The sequence below is a fragment of the Camponotus floridanus genome, unplaced genomic scaffold, assembly GCF_003227725.1.
Source record: "Camponotus floridanus strain SB8 unplaced genomic scaffold, Cflo_v7.5 scaffold75, whole genome shotgun sequence".
Lineage (NCBI taxonomy): Eukaryota > Metazoa > Arthropoda > Insecta > Hymenoptera > Formicidae > Camponotus > Camponotus floridanus.
Window position 1 is genome coordinate 559,503 of NW_020229844.1, and position 18,902 is coordinate 578,404.

At 33.6% G+C, this 18,902-nt stretch overlaps 1 protein-coding gene across 35 annotated transcripts in view; it reads right to left on the reverse strand.

Annotated features, from left to right (window-relative positions):
- The window catches only part of LOC105256527 (microtubule-actin cross-linking factor 1), a 129,288-nt gene that overhangs the window by 61,670 nt on the left and 48,716 nt on the right, over nucleotides 1-18,902 (reverse strand). For 25 of the 35 annotated variants that reach the window (XM_011266507.3, XM_020029158.2, XM_020029157.2 and 22 more), the window contains 3 exons: nucleotides 18,342-18,401; nucleotides 16,075-16,164; nucleotides 14,021-14,191 (listed from right to left, as the gene is read on the reverse strand). In XM_011266507.3, coding sequence (XP_011264809.2) covers nucleotides 14,021-14,191; nucleotides 16,075-16,164; nucleotides 18,342-18,401 — 321 coding nt within the window. Of the gene's footprint in view, nucleotides 1-407; nucleotides 1,090-14,020; nucleotides 14,192-16,074; nucleotides 16,165-18,341; nucleotides 18,402-18,902 lie in introns of those variants that run through there. The other 10 variants (XM_020029160.2, XM_020029159.2, XM_011266526.3 and 7 more) reach the window with 4 other exon arrangements.

Consider the following 18,902-nt stretch of genomic DNA (forward strand, 5'->3'; position numbering starts at 1 on the left):
TTAGATGGACAAAATTTTAGACGACTTGGTGCTGGCAAGTTTAGTATTATTAAATAGAAAGTTTAGTATTATTAAATAGAAAATTTAACAGGAAGAAATTAATCAGATTCATCTGGCAATTCCTACAAGAATTCTGATTCGTCCATTTTCCAACAGACATACTGGTTGAATCTACCAGCATTCTAATTAATGCAACCAGATTTTTTCTCAGTGCGTATACTTTTTCATCACCTAAATATGATTTTCAACTTGTTTGCCAAATGTTGACGTAGAATAAAAATCAAAGAGCTACATTCTAATTCAAACATGCGCGGAGAAGATCAAAGATTATTTTTTGACGTTTGGAATCAAGGGAAAATCGACGCCTGGAACGAACCGAAGGATACGAGCTACAGTCAAGGTGATACCTTTCGCCTCTATGGCAATCTTCGGAGAGCATTTCGGAGCATTTTCGACAGTCATAAAAATGCAGCCACTCTTAATAGCACCTCGGCGGTGATCCCGGCAGAGTCGAGTAACTGTAGCTCGTTCGCGCCGGCACGTTAACCAGGCACCGGGCGTCGTAAAGCGGAACCGCACCGGTTAGAGACAGCGAAACAGCCTGGTGCGAATGTTATGACAGTTCAGCCTCTCTCTATCTTTCTCTCGAGCGACACAGACCCGCGAAAGATGGTCGGCGCGCACTCGTCATCGTCCCTGGTGAACCACCTAAACTGAAGCGAACACTGACACCTGACCACGCGCGACGCGACACCGCGAGCACTAACGAGGACGAAAAGGCAACGACGACGGCTACGACGATGATTGAAAATGATCTGACTGACGACGGACGAGCAGACTCTATGCGCGACGAGCCGGACGATCGCCGCGTAGCATCCGGCCGTCGTGGCGAGAGTAGGCCAACGAAATGCGCACAGGTGAGAGACGTCTCTCCCCCTCTCCTCGCCGCCGGCACCACTGCTCTCCCACCTTTTTGCCATCACCACCCACCCACCTGGCGTTACCTCGCGCTTCGCCGCACCTCGTCGCGTAGCGCAGCATGAGATGCCTTTATCGCCCTCCTGTCTCCCCCCCTTTATGTATGTCATTGATTGAAAATGAATTTATAATCATTGTTTTTTTTTCTTTTTATTTTGACCAGATTATTCTGATATTTAAGGATGTTTTGTACAATCCCAGCAAAAAGTAACTGAAAATCAATTTTGATGAATATATACACTTTTACTTTTGGTGTATTTTGAATATGAGAAATTGTGTGGAATATTAGAGATGTATTTTTTAAATATTTATTGCGTTTTTCATGAAATATTCCGAATTTTGTTAATCGAAATGATTTACTTTTGGCAGAGAATTTCGCCTTGTGACAGATGGCTAACTTTATTGAATGATATTTAATATCTTTTTAACCAGTACTTGTATAATATTATTTGACCAAATATTTTCTCTGTATCTAAACTTTTGCAAATTTTAAACAAATTCAGAATATTTACATGTGTTTTTGTCATTTAAATCGATGTGGTTATACGTTTTCCATAAGACACATGTTAATTCGGTGCAAATTAAAATCCTTATAATTGTGAATCGATTTAAAAATTCTACTGAAGATTCTAAACATATGTAAGGACATTCTGTACAATTTTCATTAAATTCTCAATATTTTGAAAATAAGTACAAAACATCCTTAAAAAAGTGAAAAGAATTGAGTGTCTACTCAAAATTTGTAAAAAATTCCTTGAAAATTCTCTAATGAATTCTCTTCCAGATCTTTTTTATTTAAAATTCTAGGTAAAGAAGTTTTTCTAGATTTTTTGCATGCAACTTTCTAAGCTAAGGCTTTTATTGTATACGTTCTCTAATGCTTTTCACTCATATGAAAAAAATAAAATGCCACTTAAGTTTCAAATTTGAAAATGTATTTAAAAAATTGAATAGATAGCTTCGTTAAGATAAACTTTTTTATTACTAAATATTTCAAAAAATATATTATATATTCTATATTTTTTAAGATATTAGTTATATAAACAGAGAGATAAATATATATTATATTTATAATATATATTTTGAACATTTTAATATTTAATTACTTTTATATAATTCACAATTTGGCCAATCGCCATTATTTTTAATATTATATGTAAACAAAATTATCAAAGAGAGAATTATTTTTAAAAAATTTTCCTAGATTCTAATAAAAATTCGTAAGAATTTCCTGATTTTTCTAAATATTAAAAAATCTCTGAAAATTCCAAGTTCTCATGTTTCTTATGGAACAGACATCCTGAAAAATCTTTTTAGAATTTGCACGTCTTCTTCCATCATTTTTCGCTATCGTTATATAATTATTTTCACATAATTATTTTGTCAATTCAAAAAAAATATCTTTCAACGATATTCCCTGAAATTTATTTTGTATTTTTCCAGCGAAAGAGAGATCATAGATTGCGTTATTAATGCACTCCGTTGTACATCGAGCCAATCTCTTCTGGATCGCGCATGCGTCCTCGATCGATCGACTTCACGTGCACCGGAGCTTCCTCCTTCTCCTCGTCGTCCGGACGTCATCGTCGCACACGTCCTTCCTCCTTTTCCTTTTCTAGAGATTTCGCGTTACACCGACGTGCAAACACGCGCGCGAGTTACATGTTACAATATTTTTCCGCGACCCACGACATTCCGTCAGGGTCTCGAACGGTACCGTGCATAATTCACGCGTGAGCGGTGGCGTTGGTTATCTCGATATCAAGGTCGAGCCGCGATCGGGAACGCGACCTTGATAAAGACCGAGATTCCTTCGCGACAGGCCTAAAAAGGAAGCGGAGCGAGCGATCCTTGCGTCTTGGTGACATCACGAGCCAAGAGAGCTCGAGTTCGGTGGACGTCTGATAAGCGCCGCGTTGATAAATATAATTATGATAACGATAAGAGTATGAAAATAGAGGACCATGAGAAACGCAATATACTTTACGATACTGTACGAAAACAATAATCGTTAGATATCTCTGTATTTGCTCTTTTCAAAAAAATGCAAGAATATTCCACAGATGAAGATATTTCAGAGATATTTTAAGACGTCTTTTAACGTGCGTTGTTTAAGATTTGCGAGAAAATAACACGTCGCAAAAACGTCTTATTACGTATAATTAACTCGACACAAAATATGCAGATACTCTAGATACTCTATGCGGAAACTTGAAGTATACTCCTGATGCAAATGTCATTTGCATCAGCTGATACGTAGGATTTTTAACGAGCAAACAATCTCGTCGTTTTTGGAAAGAGGCGTGGGTGGTCCCTTGTCTTGGGTCCCGCACATTCCGAATCGATTGTAAGTGCTTAGGAATGTAACGAGCAAAATCTTTATGCTAATAAATTGCGTGGCGAATTAAGATCAATAAATCGTAAATTAACATCGATACGCTTTTGATTCTGGACCAAACGCGGTAATGTTGATTCGAATGAGATAATTGCGACCCCCCCACCTCCTCCCTTTTATGCTCGAGGACGATTGAGATAATAGGATAATGGAAAATCGATGTCGTAATTGCTGGCAGTAAAAAAAAGAGACTTCCTCGGTAATTTACTTCTTCTCGTTAATTTTCCTCGATTTTTATCGTAACTGCGGAAGCCACTTTTAATCCCACGATCCAATTTTGCATCGCCAACTATTTCGTCTCGAGCTCAGAAACTAATTGCGATGGAGATATATCATCGTGTCGTTTTCTTTAAAATATCACAGAAATGTATCGAGTACGAACTACCTTTCTTTAGGAAGGAAAGGCAACCTACTTGTGCAGCTTTTTATTTTTTTCCTATCCTAAGGGGTGTGTCCTGCATCTATCGAACCAGGATATGCGACACACGCATGTATAAATTATTTGTAATAAAGTATCCTACAAGATTTATATCGCATGAAACGGGGACATGTCTCTATACATATATACATATATATATATATATAGAGAGAGAGAGAGAGAGAGGGGGGGAGGAAAGAGAAAAAAAAATCTTCTACATGATTAGATATTTCATTAATATTGGATTAATCCGACTAGTCAACTAAGATGATTAGAAACAAATGCGGAAGCGAGAATCAGAATTCTCAGACGCTGATGTACACGCGCCGATTCCGACCGATACGGCGCACAATCGAGCTTTCATTGCAAATTTATACGCGTGCCGGCACTTAGGAATACGGGGCAATGGCCCCTGGTGGGTCCTCGGAAAAAAAGGATCCCAGGGAAAAAATGACAAGTAGCAGCGAACGAGAAGGCTCGGTAAATAAATATAAAAGAATAAGTCAAAATTATAGCGATTGATTGGAAATTATTCGAATTAATTAATACTGGATGTATAATAAATTGCAGAATAATTTCCAATATTAAATTAATATTGGAAATTATTCTGCAATTTATTATACAGGATATGAAATCTATATATCAAAATTTCTTGTATATAAGAATCGATAAACTAAGAAAAATGTCTTTTGAAGATTTAGTCGATTTTATTTCGTTTCAAAAAAAATCGCAAAAAACAAACAGTTTTCAATAAGAAATATAAAATGATGTTAAAATTATTAGGTTTATAAAGGAAAATATCATAAACTGAAAATTGTAAAGTATAGAATTAAGAGAATAAAAATTAAAATTCTTCTAAAGTAAAATTAAAAGATTGTAAATAAATACGTGAAATTATTGTACTCTGTTTGTTTTAATTTAATTTGTTTATGTTTATACATTTATACATTTTGAATAATATCTTCATTAAGGAAATGACAATATGAATAAATAAATATGAATAATAAATAAATGAAAAAATAAAAATTTTTCTAATTTTCTCTAAAATGAAGCAAAAATGAGAAATCTCCAAAAGACTTTTTTTCTTAGTTCATCTATTAATTTCCCGAAATTTTGACATTTAAATTGAATACTTTCTATATTCTTGATAAAAGTGACACGTGTTTTGACGTGTTAATCTTAATCGAGAACATGCAAAGTGTCTCTCTTCAATCGGATATAAATATTTTGACAGACAATTAAATGAATGTTGTGATGCACTTTCTCACAAAATCATCGAATAATATTCGGCCATATCGAATTTTTGCACCAGTTGCAATATAAATATGATAATTGTAAAGCTTTATATTAATTCCAACGATCACAAGGCGGATATGAAGTCATCGCCCGAGGCCACTTGATTCGTTCCGTGGCTTCTGCCGTTATGGGTACACTAATTCGTTGCCTTTGGTGCAAAGATGGAATATACGAGTAATTCAGTCGCTATAATGTGCATCATGTACGTGCACCATGACTTACCACTTTTACACAATGAAATTAAGAATAAGAAAGTGACAACGGACGAATACAATGAACAATTTCTCCCCAACAATAATGACATCGGGAAAAGCTCATAAATAAGCAAACAAGGTATTTAAATTTAAATAATACAGCTATCGTGTATGTACGCTATCGAAATATGTAATATTAATACGAATTGTTTACGCATTACTAGAATATAACGTTAATATTAAATATGCAATGTGTGTAATCGGTCCAACTTTCACTCTCATTCGCTCGTTAAGATAAATGAAAGATTACACCATCGATCGATAGTCAAAAATTCTGAATACAGTCCCATGCAGTTACGATGTCTGTGTGAATGTCGACTCCTTGGAAATCAATGGCAACGATCCCAAACGACTTCCCTCGCGTAAAGAGAGCGAAACTCATAACCAACCGAAGAAACCTGTACTTACGGACCCTGAATGATTTCGCACACAGGTAAATGATGTCACTCGTAATAGCGTCATCATCGAAACATTCAGCGCGTATAAAGGTGTCATTTAAGAGAGCGCCATGAAACGAGACTCGCGAATATTTTTATATTCTTGAAAAAAATTAAAATAAAATAAAAAATCTGAGATATTAAAAATTCCCTATCAGATAATTATTAAACGGAAATTATAACGATCCAGAGGAAAATTCTTAATATTTCTCACTAAGAAGGAAGGAAATTCACAGGATAAAAGCGCGTAAAAAGTACAATTTTCGAAACATAGTAAAGGAAAAAAATGTGCATCTATAGCGAAATTATATTTATCGGAAATGACGAACCTCGAGGCGATGGATAAATTGCACAATCGATTAGCGAAGGCCTTCCACTGCATCTACCCTGCGGAACTTAATATTGCGCGCCTCGATGTTTTTTTTCCAACGATCGTTTTATTGCCAATTCCACCCACGCAAATTTATTGCCGAGCAAAACATCGCGCTTATACGCACTTGCGTACGACCAACAGCACGTAAGTACAACGTGTGTTGAAATTATCGCAACTCTCTTTCAAATCAGTTAAATGGATCGAGTTTTCCTCGTTGAAAAACCTTGAATAGCTCGATTCAGTCACAATCCTACTACATATATATATATACATAATTACGTTCACAATGAATCGTGTCGCTGCACAGATCGGAGGTCACAGCTTAGACAGCATGTGAAAATTAGCAAGGTGAGCTGTTAACATTCATGGCGCAAACTCTATCTCCGAGATCTTCGATAAAAAGGACATTGGCACCGAGCCAGGGAGAAAAACCGTCGGCATAATAAATCCTGCTTTTATTTTAACTGCAGAAATACCTCGCAACATCAGTCGACAGATAATGCAAGTATATAATGCTAGTCACGTTATACATTGCGTCTACTTTATCAGGAAAGATATTTATTATCTTATGTATATGTTTAAACAAGTAAATAATTCTACTCAATAGAAAATATTTTCTCAGATTACTACTTAAATGTTCTTCAAAGAAAGAATTTTTTTTTAATTCCCTGATTCCCAATAAAATTCCAGGACAATTTTTCCTAATTTTCCCAAATATAAAAGAAATTCTTGAAAATGCCAGATTTTCTAGGAGACACAGTATTTACATTCGAAAATTAAAAGTCCAATCTACTCTAGCAGCATGAAAAATTGATGATTTTTAGAATTTTTTGTAAATATTAAAAATTGATCTTTTTAGCACTTTACTATATTTCGTACGATATTTTTTAGGTATTGAACCTAATTAGAATTAAAAAATTAATATTTAATATTATATTTCTGTCATTCAAAAGAAATAAAAAAAATTTAAATAAAATTTAAATATCTATAATTTTTAAATAAAAAACTTCAAAAATATTAATTTCTTAAAAATCAATTTTTGCATATTATTAGGTTAGAGACTGGACTCTCAAATCTTCCAATTCCGAATATTGAAAGGATACATATAATTCAATAATTCATGAACACTGAGTAAAACAGAGATAATGAAACAATTTAAATATGCACGGGATATTAAAGGGATTTTCTTTATTCATGAATGAATCTGTATAAAACTTGATTGTGGTCATTCAAATGGAAAATGGAAAATGGAAAACTGAGAGTTCATTTATTCGCTCGATGTAATTCAAACGTAATTCTCTGTTAATATTTAATATTCTGATCTTCAAGAAATAAGAGAAAATTTCAGCAAAATTGAAAAATATCTAATTTTAAAATGAAAAACGTTGAAAGAATTTAGTTTCTAATATTTAGAAATTTTTAATTTCCAATATTCTTCAAAAGAATTCTAAAAATTTTTTCACATTAACTGGATCTTTAAATTAAATCTCTCAAGTATGAATATATATTTTTGGAAAAGAAATATATATTTCTCAATAATTCGTGAACTCTGAGTAAAATGGAGATAATGAAATGATATAAACAATTCAAGTTCGCACATATAAATAGGATTTTCTCCGTGAATGAGTCTGTACAAGGTGGGCATTCAGATGAGAACCAAGTGGAGAACCGAGAGCTCATTCATTCGCTCGCCGTAACTCAGGTGTAACTACCTGTACGAGCCATCTGTATTTAACGAAGCGATCGTCTTGGCAAGTATCGTCGGTAAAGCAGAAAATAACGCATAATTGTACGCGATTGCGTAGCCACTTTGGTTCCCAAACATCATCTACACATCTCAAGATGATGATCATTTAGGGGATGCAAATGATCGACTTACCTTGCGTCGCCATCTCTGCGGCGCAAAAGAAAAGAAAATTCACTATTAGAAGGGTGAACTATTTATGGCGTTAAGATTAAACATAAAACTACGTTTCTTACGATTCATTGTACATAATAAAATCGATAGATTCATTTACCCTGATATCGATAGCCATACAAAATTAAAGAGATTATATAATAATTTTTTCATATAATATATTCTCAAAAAATACGCTCCTCGAACATTAAAATCTTTTCTACACTTATTATGAAGCGCTCTGATTAACAAGGAAAGGAAAGCGTATATGTTTCGGATAAAATACAAACAATTATAAGAGACCTCGTTGTAAAATACTCTTCCTTTCAATTAGCACCAAATGCGACTAGTGAGGGAGATGCAGAAAGATGAGTAAAACGCAGGCAAAAAAAGCCACAAAAAAAGATACAAAAAACACAGAGATGCAAGCCATCATTTCTTGCATATTTCGAATTTATGTCTGGAATTTCTGAGTCTGTAATTTTCTTCCTGCACCGCAATTTTCTGCAGGCGCCATCGGGAAGAGCAAACACTAGTCGTCTTTATATCGCTCGCGTAACTCGGTTACTCGGTTCGCGCCTTCGCTCGACTTTTTTGCGGCTCCTTTAGAAAGAAACGCGGATGATCCCTCTCGTCGGCATAAATGAGCCTTCTGCATTTATCTGCGAACCGGTAGCGCGATTCGCCATCAAAAGAAATATTCATGAGCGAGCACAAGACGCCGCGCTTCGAGACTCGCGCGAGCGTTTCGAGATTTGCCGATATCGGGATGTATCGGGAGATCCGGACATTAACGCCTTTATTTAGTTATGCGTGTTCGTCTCTGTAGAAATTGTAACGGAAAAATTAAATCGATCGAGATCTACGAGATCGAGGGTCTGAGTATTTTTGAAAGGGAACGATTTTTGGATCTTAATTAATCGCGTTACACCTAGAATTAAGAGCCCAATCTATTCTAGCAATATGCAAAATTAATAATTTTTAGAAATTTTTTTTTCAGAATATTTTTTGACGTTTTATTGATATTTGAATAGTACATTAGTATTTTTAAATCTTTAATATGTAACTTTTTTTATTGAAAATATAAAAATATTCTGCGTATCATGTTTAAAAATTTATAGTTCAAAAGAGATTCGTTATATTAAATTCATTATATTTTTAGTTCATGCTATTCATTATACTATAATTGTGTGAAAAAATTCGATCTAATTTTATTTCGTAAGATATTTTAAAGATACTGAATCTAATTTCATCAGAAAAAATAGTGTCATTTTAAATTTAGATATTTTAATTTTGCTGAAATTCTTTATTTCTTGAAGATCAGAAAAATTAAATATTATTTCTTTAAATTCTAATTAGGTTTAACATCACAAATTATAATAAAACTAAACGAATTTTTTTCATTTCCGGATAATTACACGGGAAGCAAAATATATCATATACTGTCATTTTTTAACACACGCAAAAGTTATTATTGATCAAAAATGTTAAATAATAAAGAGAATAAAATATACAATTTAAACATCAATAAAAATGTATGTAAAATCAATTTAAAAAGATATATATATAAAATCAAGAAGATCAATATCTAATTATATTCTCTTTATTTCCAACTCTTAAAAATCATCAATTTTTCTCATATTACTAGAGAAGATTGGGTCCTTGAGCAATGTTTTTCTCGCTTTTCAAATCTATCATTATCAGTTTTACTTATCAATTCTGACTCACTGCTTCGATTTTACATAAACCTAATTACACTGTACAAAATTGATGTTTAATATATTATTTTCTTCATCTTGAAAATTAAAAGAAACGTCAGCAAAATATCTAATTACAAGATAAAAACGAAGAGATCAATTTTTAACATTCTTCGAGGAAAAATTCCCAATCATCAATTTTGTTCGTACTGCTAAGAATAAACTGGCAATGTTTTTCTCGCTTTTCAAATCTATCATTATCAGTTTTACTTATCAATTCTGACTTACTGCTTCGGTTTTACATAAACCTAATTACACTGTACAAAATTGATGTTTAATATATTATTTTTTTCATCTTGAAAATTAAAAAAAAAATATCAGCAAAATCGAAATCTCTATAATAATTACAAGATAAAAAACGTCGAAGAGATTAATTTGTAACATTCTTCGAGGAAAAATTTCCAAGAATCATCAATTTTGTTCATACTGCTAAGAATAAACTGGACTCTCAATGTGCACAAACTGCAAAAATAGACGTGTTTTCCTAGATTGAATTTATTTCATGCCGCGGCGTCGCGGGGATTCGGCCGAGCGCGACTTACTCTCGACCGCCGGGGTCCGGCGCGAGACGAGCGGCCGTCCTCGCTTTCGCTTTTCTTTGGCACAATGCACGTGAGCTATATACGTTCGTTTTACCGGCACCTACCGCAACGTTACATCGAAAGATACGGGCGATCTAAAAATAACGTTGGACGCACGGGAGATCTATCGCGAGGGTACGCGTGACGCTTGATTAGCGTGCACGCGTCAAGTCACGTCGCTTAAACATCGCCCTCCCGATTGATCGACACGCTTATCGCCGGTGGGACCCAACAGTCGGGCGTCCCAAGCCCCAAGTTAAAAAGATGAGAAACAAGAAGGGGCATCTCTTGGAAAAGAGATTGTGGGAAAAGTGGAAGTTCCGCGCGCATAATATATAAATATCACGTTGTTGAAGGCGAGAGAGAGAGAATAGGCGGAGTTCATCGACATGCTAATAGTCAACCTGTCAAGTTTTATGACACAGGCCAGTGGCCGGTGAGATACCAAGTGCAACAGACCGAGAAACGTTTTGCGCGCGCGTAAAATGCAACGGGATGAAATGTGCCTCGCTGGGGCAGCATCTAGTCTCGCTACGATGACACAAATTAGAGGTAGAAGACTGGAGAAAGAGAACTCTACGCGAAACCGATGACGAAATGCCGATAGCTAATTCTACGAATTATCTTCCGCTCGAATTATCTTTCCGCGATTTTCTAGGTTTCGAAATAGGAGAATGTATTGCGAGCAAAATTCTTTCGAGTACATGCTTTCACTCAAGATTGGCAAAATTTCACGTTTTTTGAATAAAATCCATGGCAGTAAACACCAGTTTCTTTCCGGAAAAAATCGGCATAAACTAGTCTTTTCTATTAAATTTATTATTTAATATATTATTTATGTTAAATAATTTAATATATTATTTATGTTAAAATAAATAGAAATTTTTATTGAAATTTATCTGTCAATTGAAAGAATGTTTTTTAAATTAAGGACAATATTATGCTTCATTCAAAACAAAATTTGCAATGAATAAATTAGTTTTTTGTTAGATGTTGAAAGGTAAATGCAAATCAGATCTATATATTAGTAATAGTAAAAATTTTAATTCTATTACTATTTTCTTGTATATATCAAATTAAAAATGAATATAAAATTTAGTAACATTTATATTTCCAAAGTTTTTGTTTCAAACATTTCACATATTTGAAAGACTTTATTATTATATCGATTTTATTTTTTAAACTACAGTGATTAGCATGATTCCTTAATTGAAAAGCCAAACATTTTTTGCATAAAATTGTATAAATATATTTTAATGTTACGTATTAGTTTTTGCCAATTTATTCCATTGAATAAAATCCAAAACAATAAAAATCGGAACTTTGCCATGACTTTTTTTTCATTCATTGAATTTTTCCGGCCAACTCTGAGCTCTGAGGCTTCACAATAATAACTCCTATTACTTTAGACCTTTGAACGATGTATCTGACGTTGCAGTTTGATTAAATTTGGAATAAATAAAACATCAAATCGATGAAAATGTCAAATTAAAAAAGCAGCTCGCATACTCGTAAAAAGCTTATTTTCCGCGGAAAGTGACCGAGCGTGGTTTATCATTTCCAATACGACGAAAGTGTTGCCGCACCTAGTAGAACCAACGTATTCCGTTAGTCCAACGGTACACGCACATGCGAGTACGCAAATGCAAAATACCTGTGACATTATTCCAGCCATATCGCGGCGTTTCATGATGCAAAAGACTATAATGAATATATTGGACGTTATTTTCGCGCAATCATCCAGAAAGAACATTATACAGGCTGTCTCACGAGTATATCATATTAAATTAAAAAAAAAATCTCATCCTTTCCTGAATAAAAATTCGATGTGTCTAACGTTTTCACGTGATACGGTGTAAAAATCTCGCTACATTTAATTCCAGACTTGTTAAAAATGAAAATGATTGACGGCGCGATTGTGAAAAACTGTTACGTTCTATCGGACACTCTGTATGCATTTCACTTTCTATCGAATTTCACGGCCGACTGGACGCATCATATATAGTCCAACGGACATTGCAGTAAATTACGATGGGCGGTTTCCATCATGCTGACATAGCAGCCGCCTCATTTGCATTATACAAGCTGTGCTCCAGATACTAGAAACTCAGGAGAATGACGATTATTTTTAATTATCAAGACATCAGTAATCTCATAATTGCTAAAGGATAATTAAAAATCAAATAAATCGTTTCAGCAAAAATTAAATTCTAAACTCAAAAGGATTTAAAACACTTTTGAATTCCTCGTTCGATTTTATGTAAAGAGAAAATCGAAATTTATACATAATACAAAAAAAAAATTAAAAGGATGTAGTACCGGTCAAAAATATATCACCTTTATGTTTTTTAAAGATAGAATGTTTTGTATGTACAATCCCAGCAAAAAGTAGCTGAAAATCAATATTGACGAATATATTCACTTTCGGTAAGAAATTGTTATAATATTTTGAGTAAGAAATTGTGTGGAATTTTTTAATATTTATTACGTTTTTACTGAAATATTCCGAATTTTGTTAATCGAAATGATTTACTTTTGGCAAAGAATTTCGCCTTGTGACAGATACATGGCTAACATTAAATTATATTTAATATCTTTTTAACCAGTTAGTATTTGTATAATATTATTTGACCAAATATTTCCTCTGTATCTAAATTTTTGACAAATTTTAAACAAATTCTGAATATTATTTCCATGTGTTTTTGTCATTTGAATCGACATGGTTATACGTTTCCCATAAGAACACATGTTAATTCGATGCAAATTAAAATCCTTATAACTTGTGAACGCTTTAGTGAATCGATTGAAAAATTGTACTGAAGATTCTAAACATATGTAAGGACATTCTGTACAATTTTCATTAAATTCTCAATATTTTGAAAATAGATACAAAACATCCTTAATTCAAAGTGCATATATTTCTACCTAGTCACACTTGTTTTAATAGTAGGTACACCGAAAAAAAAGTAATGTTGAATTAACAACATCAGTGTAATTAAAATGTATTTTATTAATTCAATAACATTACTAATCAAATCAATACATGGTGTATTGATTTGATTAAAAATGTTATTGAATTATTAAAATAATTCCAATTACACTGATGTTGTTAGTTCAACATTATCTTTTTCTTAATGTATATAAGATACTGTACAATAAACTTTTCATTCAATAATTGCAGCCTAAAAAAATTAATTAAATATATGCATTTTGAATTAGTTATCCTCAAAAAATATAAAAGTGATATACTTTTGGCCGGTACCGTAATAAATATGATAGTGGATATGAATGGTTCTCTGTTCAATTTTCTCAGGAGATTCTAAAAGATCGATAACTAGAAAGGAGCGCGAGCGATTCCGGGATGTTCCCGTGAATATCAGATAAACGTAAAACGCAGTTGTACGCGCTTGTACGAGCGCATAAAAATTTACGATGCCGCGATACTCGCGCGCTACTGGCAAATTCAGCATAAACCGGAATGCCGTTGTCCCGAGACGCATGGTCGATTCGAAAGGCGAACCATGCGTTAGCTTAGAATACGTCGTTATCGCGACCGTTAACTCGGAGAGGGTCGCACTTGTCCATACCTAACATTATCGTCGCGTCTCCTAACTGAAATACCCGCGGCACTTACCTGGAAGTGCAGAATGATGGTCCATATCAGGCCCAGGGTGAGCTTCGGGTTACCGTCCACGATGTCTTCCGCCCGTATGTTCACCAGCTTGATCTTCTTGTAGCGTAGAAAGTCGAGGGCCATTTGCACGTTTTGCAACATGTGGAAACGCATTCGGCCTCTCTCCCGTGGCTGAAAAGCACAATCGAATCATTAATTGCTTTCTATCGAGGACAATTGTCGTCCGCTTGATCCAATTGTCGATTACACAGACCTGCAAAAAAGGGGGTCAACATTTCTTTTTAAGATGCAATAGTGATTTTTGACGTAATTTTGTGCGCTGAATCCGAATCTGGCCACCGAATTTGCACGTCAGGTTTTTGAGTTATTTGTAGTTGAATAGCCCAGAAATCGCTATTTTGGCCAATTTCATGAATTTATTGCGAGTAAACCAAATTTTTTGAAATATTTCTGTCAATGGCATCGTATAGTACTCACCTTCATCTTTCGAATCCACTTTCGATTACCCCGCCGCACGATTTTTTTTCGCTCAGATATACAAGTCATAAGACTGGTCATGCATAGGGATCTAATAAGCCATTCTAAATCAACCGTGCCACTTCTTTATTTCACTACGAATCAAAATTAGGATAAAACTATACACTTTTAAACCTTCTTTCACCTTTTGAAATTAAAAATGGCGCATCCAATATGGCGAATAGAATCACAATAAAAAGGCATAAAATTTAGAAAAATTTATCAAAATGTGTAATAACTGTATTAGATATTTCTTTACAATACTTTTTTGGACAACCGAACCTGACACATGTCAGTCTTTTCAACTTTCAACATCATGGATCTACCATATTGATGTCTATATAAATTTTCTTTAACGTAAATTTTCTTACAACGTCATACTTATATATCTCAGCGAAGAAAAATCGTGCGGCGGTAATCGAAAGTGGATTTGAAAGGCGAAAGTAAGTATTTATACGATGCCTTTGGCAGAAATATTTCAAAAAATTTGGTTTTCTCGCAATAAATTCATGAAATTGGCCAAAATAGCGATTTTTGAGCCAATTACAAATTACTCAAAAACGTGATGTGCTACGCAAATTCAGCGGCCAGATTCGAATTCAGCTCACAAAATTACGTCGAAAATCACTATTGCATCTTAAAAAAAAAAAACCTCGCAAGCCTGTGTTACAGCTCGACTCAACTAGAGAATTCAATGTACCTTTATACTTCTCTTTCAAAGACCCATATTAAGCTGGCCCCCCCACCAACGCCAAATAAAATCTTATCTATTAAATAATTTAGTGCTAATTATGTGCTAATTTGTTGCCGTCATCCGGATTTTGTTGCTCAAACCGTTTAGCAGAAAATTACATTTAAAATGGGGGGGGGGACAGCTTGACATTAAGCTAGCCCGCCCATAATGAAAAAAATATATAAAATGGTCCAATTAAAAAATTAATTACACTAGAATTTGTTGCTATTTTGTTGCTTCAAAATAATGTAAAAACATTTTGTAAAAATTGTATTATTTAATTAAAACCAACATATCATAAGTACCGCCGAGCGATGCCACTCATTTGCACAAGAGAATATATAATAATAAGACTGAATTTGTTATATATATATATATATATATATATATATATATATAACAAATTCAGAGAGAGAGAGAGAGAGAGAGGGGGGGAGAGAGAGAGAGTTATTTTTGAATACATTAGCCGATTTATCAGTTTCCATATACTATTAAACAGATATCAATGTACTTAAACGTAATTTTCTGCTAAACGGTTTGAGCAACAAAATCCGGACTACGGCAACAAATTAGCATTAAATTATTTAATAGATAAGATTTTATTTGGCGTTGGTAGCGGAGCCAGCTTAATATGGGTCTTCCAAAGACGTGGAAGTAACTCGAATTTATAAAGCAAATGTCGCAAGAAACAAATTCGTGAAGGCATTTAATTTAAATGGAAGCGAAAAATGTGACTTATACAAGCTCGAATATTTTACAAATATCTTTTTCTACTTTTGAAAATGAAATTTTAAAAAATACTCACCAGATGTTCGGCAGAAAGCACTTCCAACAGGGAGATGAGATTGTGACCGTCGCGTAGATCCTCGAATAGATCGCCGACATGTCTGCTCGCCTGCAACAAATTCCAAAATTCCAAGTTAATTGCCGTTTACGAATCGAATGGCACATCTAGCGAGAAAAAGAAAAAAATATTGATACAACTGACACAGAGAAGGCAAACCGGAAAGCTAAATGGGAGGACGCATAAGGGAGAGAATCTATTGGCCATGTACTCGTCTAAGCAGTTGCCATAAATAGAAAATGAAAAATCGCAGGAATGTTGAGAATGTTTTGCGTATGTGTGTATAATATGTATGTATAATGCAAATAATGAAAGCGTGACTATGAGTTGAATGTGTACAGATATCTTCGACAACAAATCATAGTTCTATTCGCGCATGACGTAATAAAACATGCAACATTGGAAGACGAATATCCAAAACCTTTCAATTATATTGTAAATCATGTTATAATTTGAAGAATTTGCCATAAAACCTATAGATTAAGTCTATTCTAATAGTATGAAAAATTGATAAAAAATATTAGAAATTGATCTTTTGACGTTTTGCATATGTTTTATTGATGTAAACAGTAGGTCAATATTTTTAAATTTCATATTTAGCTTTTATTTTTTCAATATAAGCCTTTGCACATAGCATTTAAAAAGATAAATGTAAGATATGCTGCTTCTCATATAATTGTCTGAAATAAACAAACTCGGCATAATTTTATTGTAGAGAATATTTTTAAAATATTGAACTTAATTAGGATTTAAAAAATTAATAATTCGTATTTTTCTGATCTTTAAAAATGAAAAAAAAATCGGCAAAGGTAAAATATCTAATATTAAATTATTTTGTTCTTTTTTAATTTCTTTTTATTGAGAAGTTAAATTCAATATCCTTAAAATATAGAATAAAACTAGATCACATTTCTTCATTTCAGACATGAAGAGCAGCATCGAAGAGGCTCCTATTGAACAAAAAAGGCTAAATATCTAAAACTAAGGATCTAAAAACACTGACAGTCTATTTAAACATATGTAAAATATCAAAAAACAAAATTAATTTCTAATATTCGTCAAAAATTCCTGAAAATCATCAACGTTTTGTACAGACTGGATCCTTAAAGATGGGACTAATAAAATTATCGAATCGTTTGGAATCGGTGTTTCCCGATTCCAGACACTCGAATCGCGACTACGCACAAAAGCATAAACGCATGCAGATCTACAGACCGGTTTTGAAAATACGCATTAAGCCCGACGCATTCGCTACCATATCTGTTGACCAATGATCAACTCCAACGGTGCAAAGTGAGTGCGTCATCTCGGGCAGGTGTTTATTGGATAGTGGCGCGTTAATGACACTAGTTAATAACAAAACGCGTTTTGTTGCGAGAAGGGATCTTCAAAAGCGCGATGTATCGCGTTTTGCGCGTTTTACATACACTGAGAAAAATCGTGATTGTATCAACAAGACGTATATGATTGAAGGCATTTGGTTAAATTAAACAAGAATTTCTAGTTATCATAATAAGACTCGATTTTTTATAACTAGAATGTTTAATAGATTTTACTATAAGAATTTGATTAGTATTTTCTGGTTGGATCTATCAAATTTCTTGTTACATTAATTTCTTTGCTTGCTTCTTAACTTAACTCGTATTCAATATTTGCCATAAAATGTATATAAAGGACTAGTATTAATGTTAAATCCAAAGTATATTTTTTTTCTCTTACGAGCAATAGTGCCAGGAAGAGGATGCTAGCTCTCTGATTGTGTGTGTTTGAGCTGCATCCTCTTCTTGCATCACTGTTTATCAGTTTAATTTCTAACAAACTGAATTTAAAATAATTTATTCAATAATCTGAATTGAATTTATTCAATAATCTTGTCGGAATTCAGAATATTAAACAGACTTTTGAGATTAGATGGACAAAATTTTAGACGACTTGGTAGCGAGTTTAGTATTATTAACCAGAAAATTTGGTAAATTGAACAGGAAGAAATTAATCAGATTCATCTGGTAATTCCTACAAGAATTCTGGTTCGTCCATTTTCCAACAGACATACTGGTTGAATCTACTAGAATTCTAATTAATGCAACCGCAGATTTTTTTCTCAGTGTAATTTTTTAATTCGCAACATCGCGGCTCACACGAAAGCGGAATCTACCATGTAAACACAACGATAAATCATGCATGCGTGTCATCACGGCCGAGATAGCGAACGAAAATTATAAACTTACGGTGGGGGAACAGCATGGTTGGTTGTTCACAAGGACGCATACGTGTAGGCACGTGTAAGTCTGAAAAAGATAGCCATGAAAACCGTCACCGTGGGTTAGTAAAGAAAATTCGCGCAAACAGGAGCGATCTTTTGGAATCCGAAAGTGATCATTTTCAGCACAAACTCAAAATATATTTCGCTTTTGTTAAAAATTTTATTATTTATTTCTGTCAAAATGATCGATATTTTTAATCAAAATATTTATGTTCGTGATACAATTGAAAAAATGTATTTCGCTTTTATTAAAAATTTTATTATTTATTTCTGTCAAAATGATCGATATTTTTAATCAAAATATATATGTTCGTGATACAATTGAAATATTTTCATCTCAAGATATTACTCTCCAAAGTCAATATAATTAAATTTTATTAGATTTCATACATGGATCCACTCCTGAATGTGCGTCGAGTGTCTTGTACAGTGAGTATAAATGTCAAGCGATTGACAGCACGTGACCCGCCTTGACGTGAGCGAAGCTGAGTACTTGAAGACAATTTCTTTAATAATCAGAACTGTT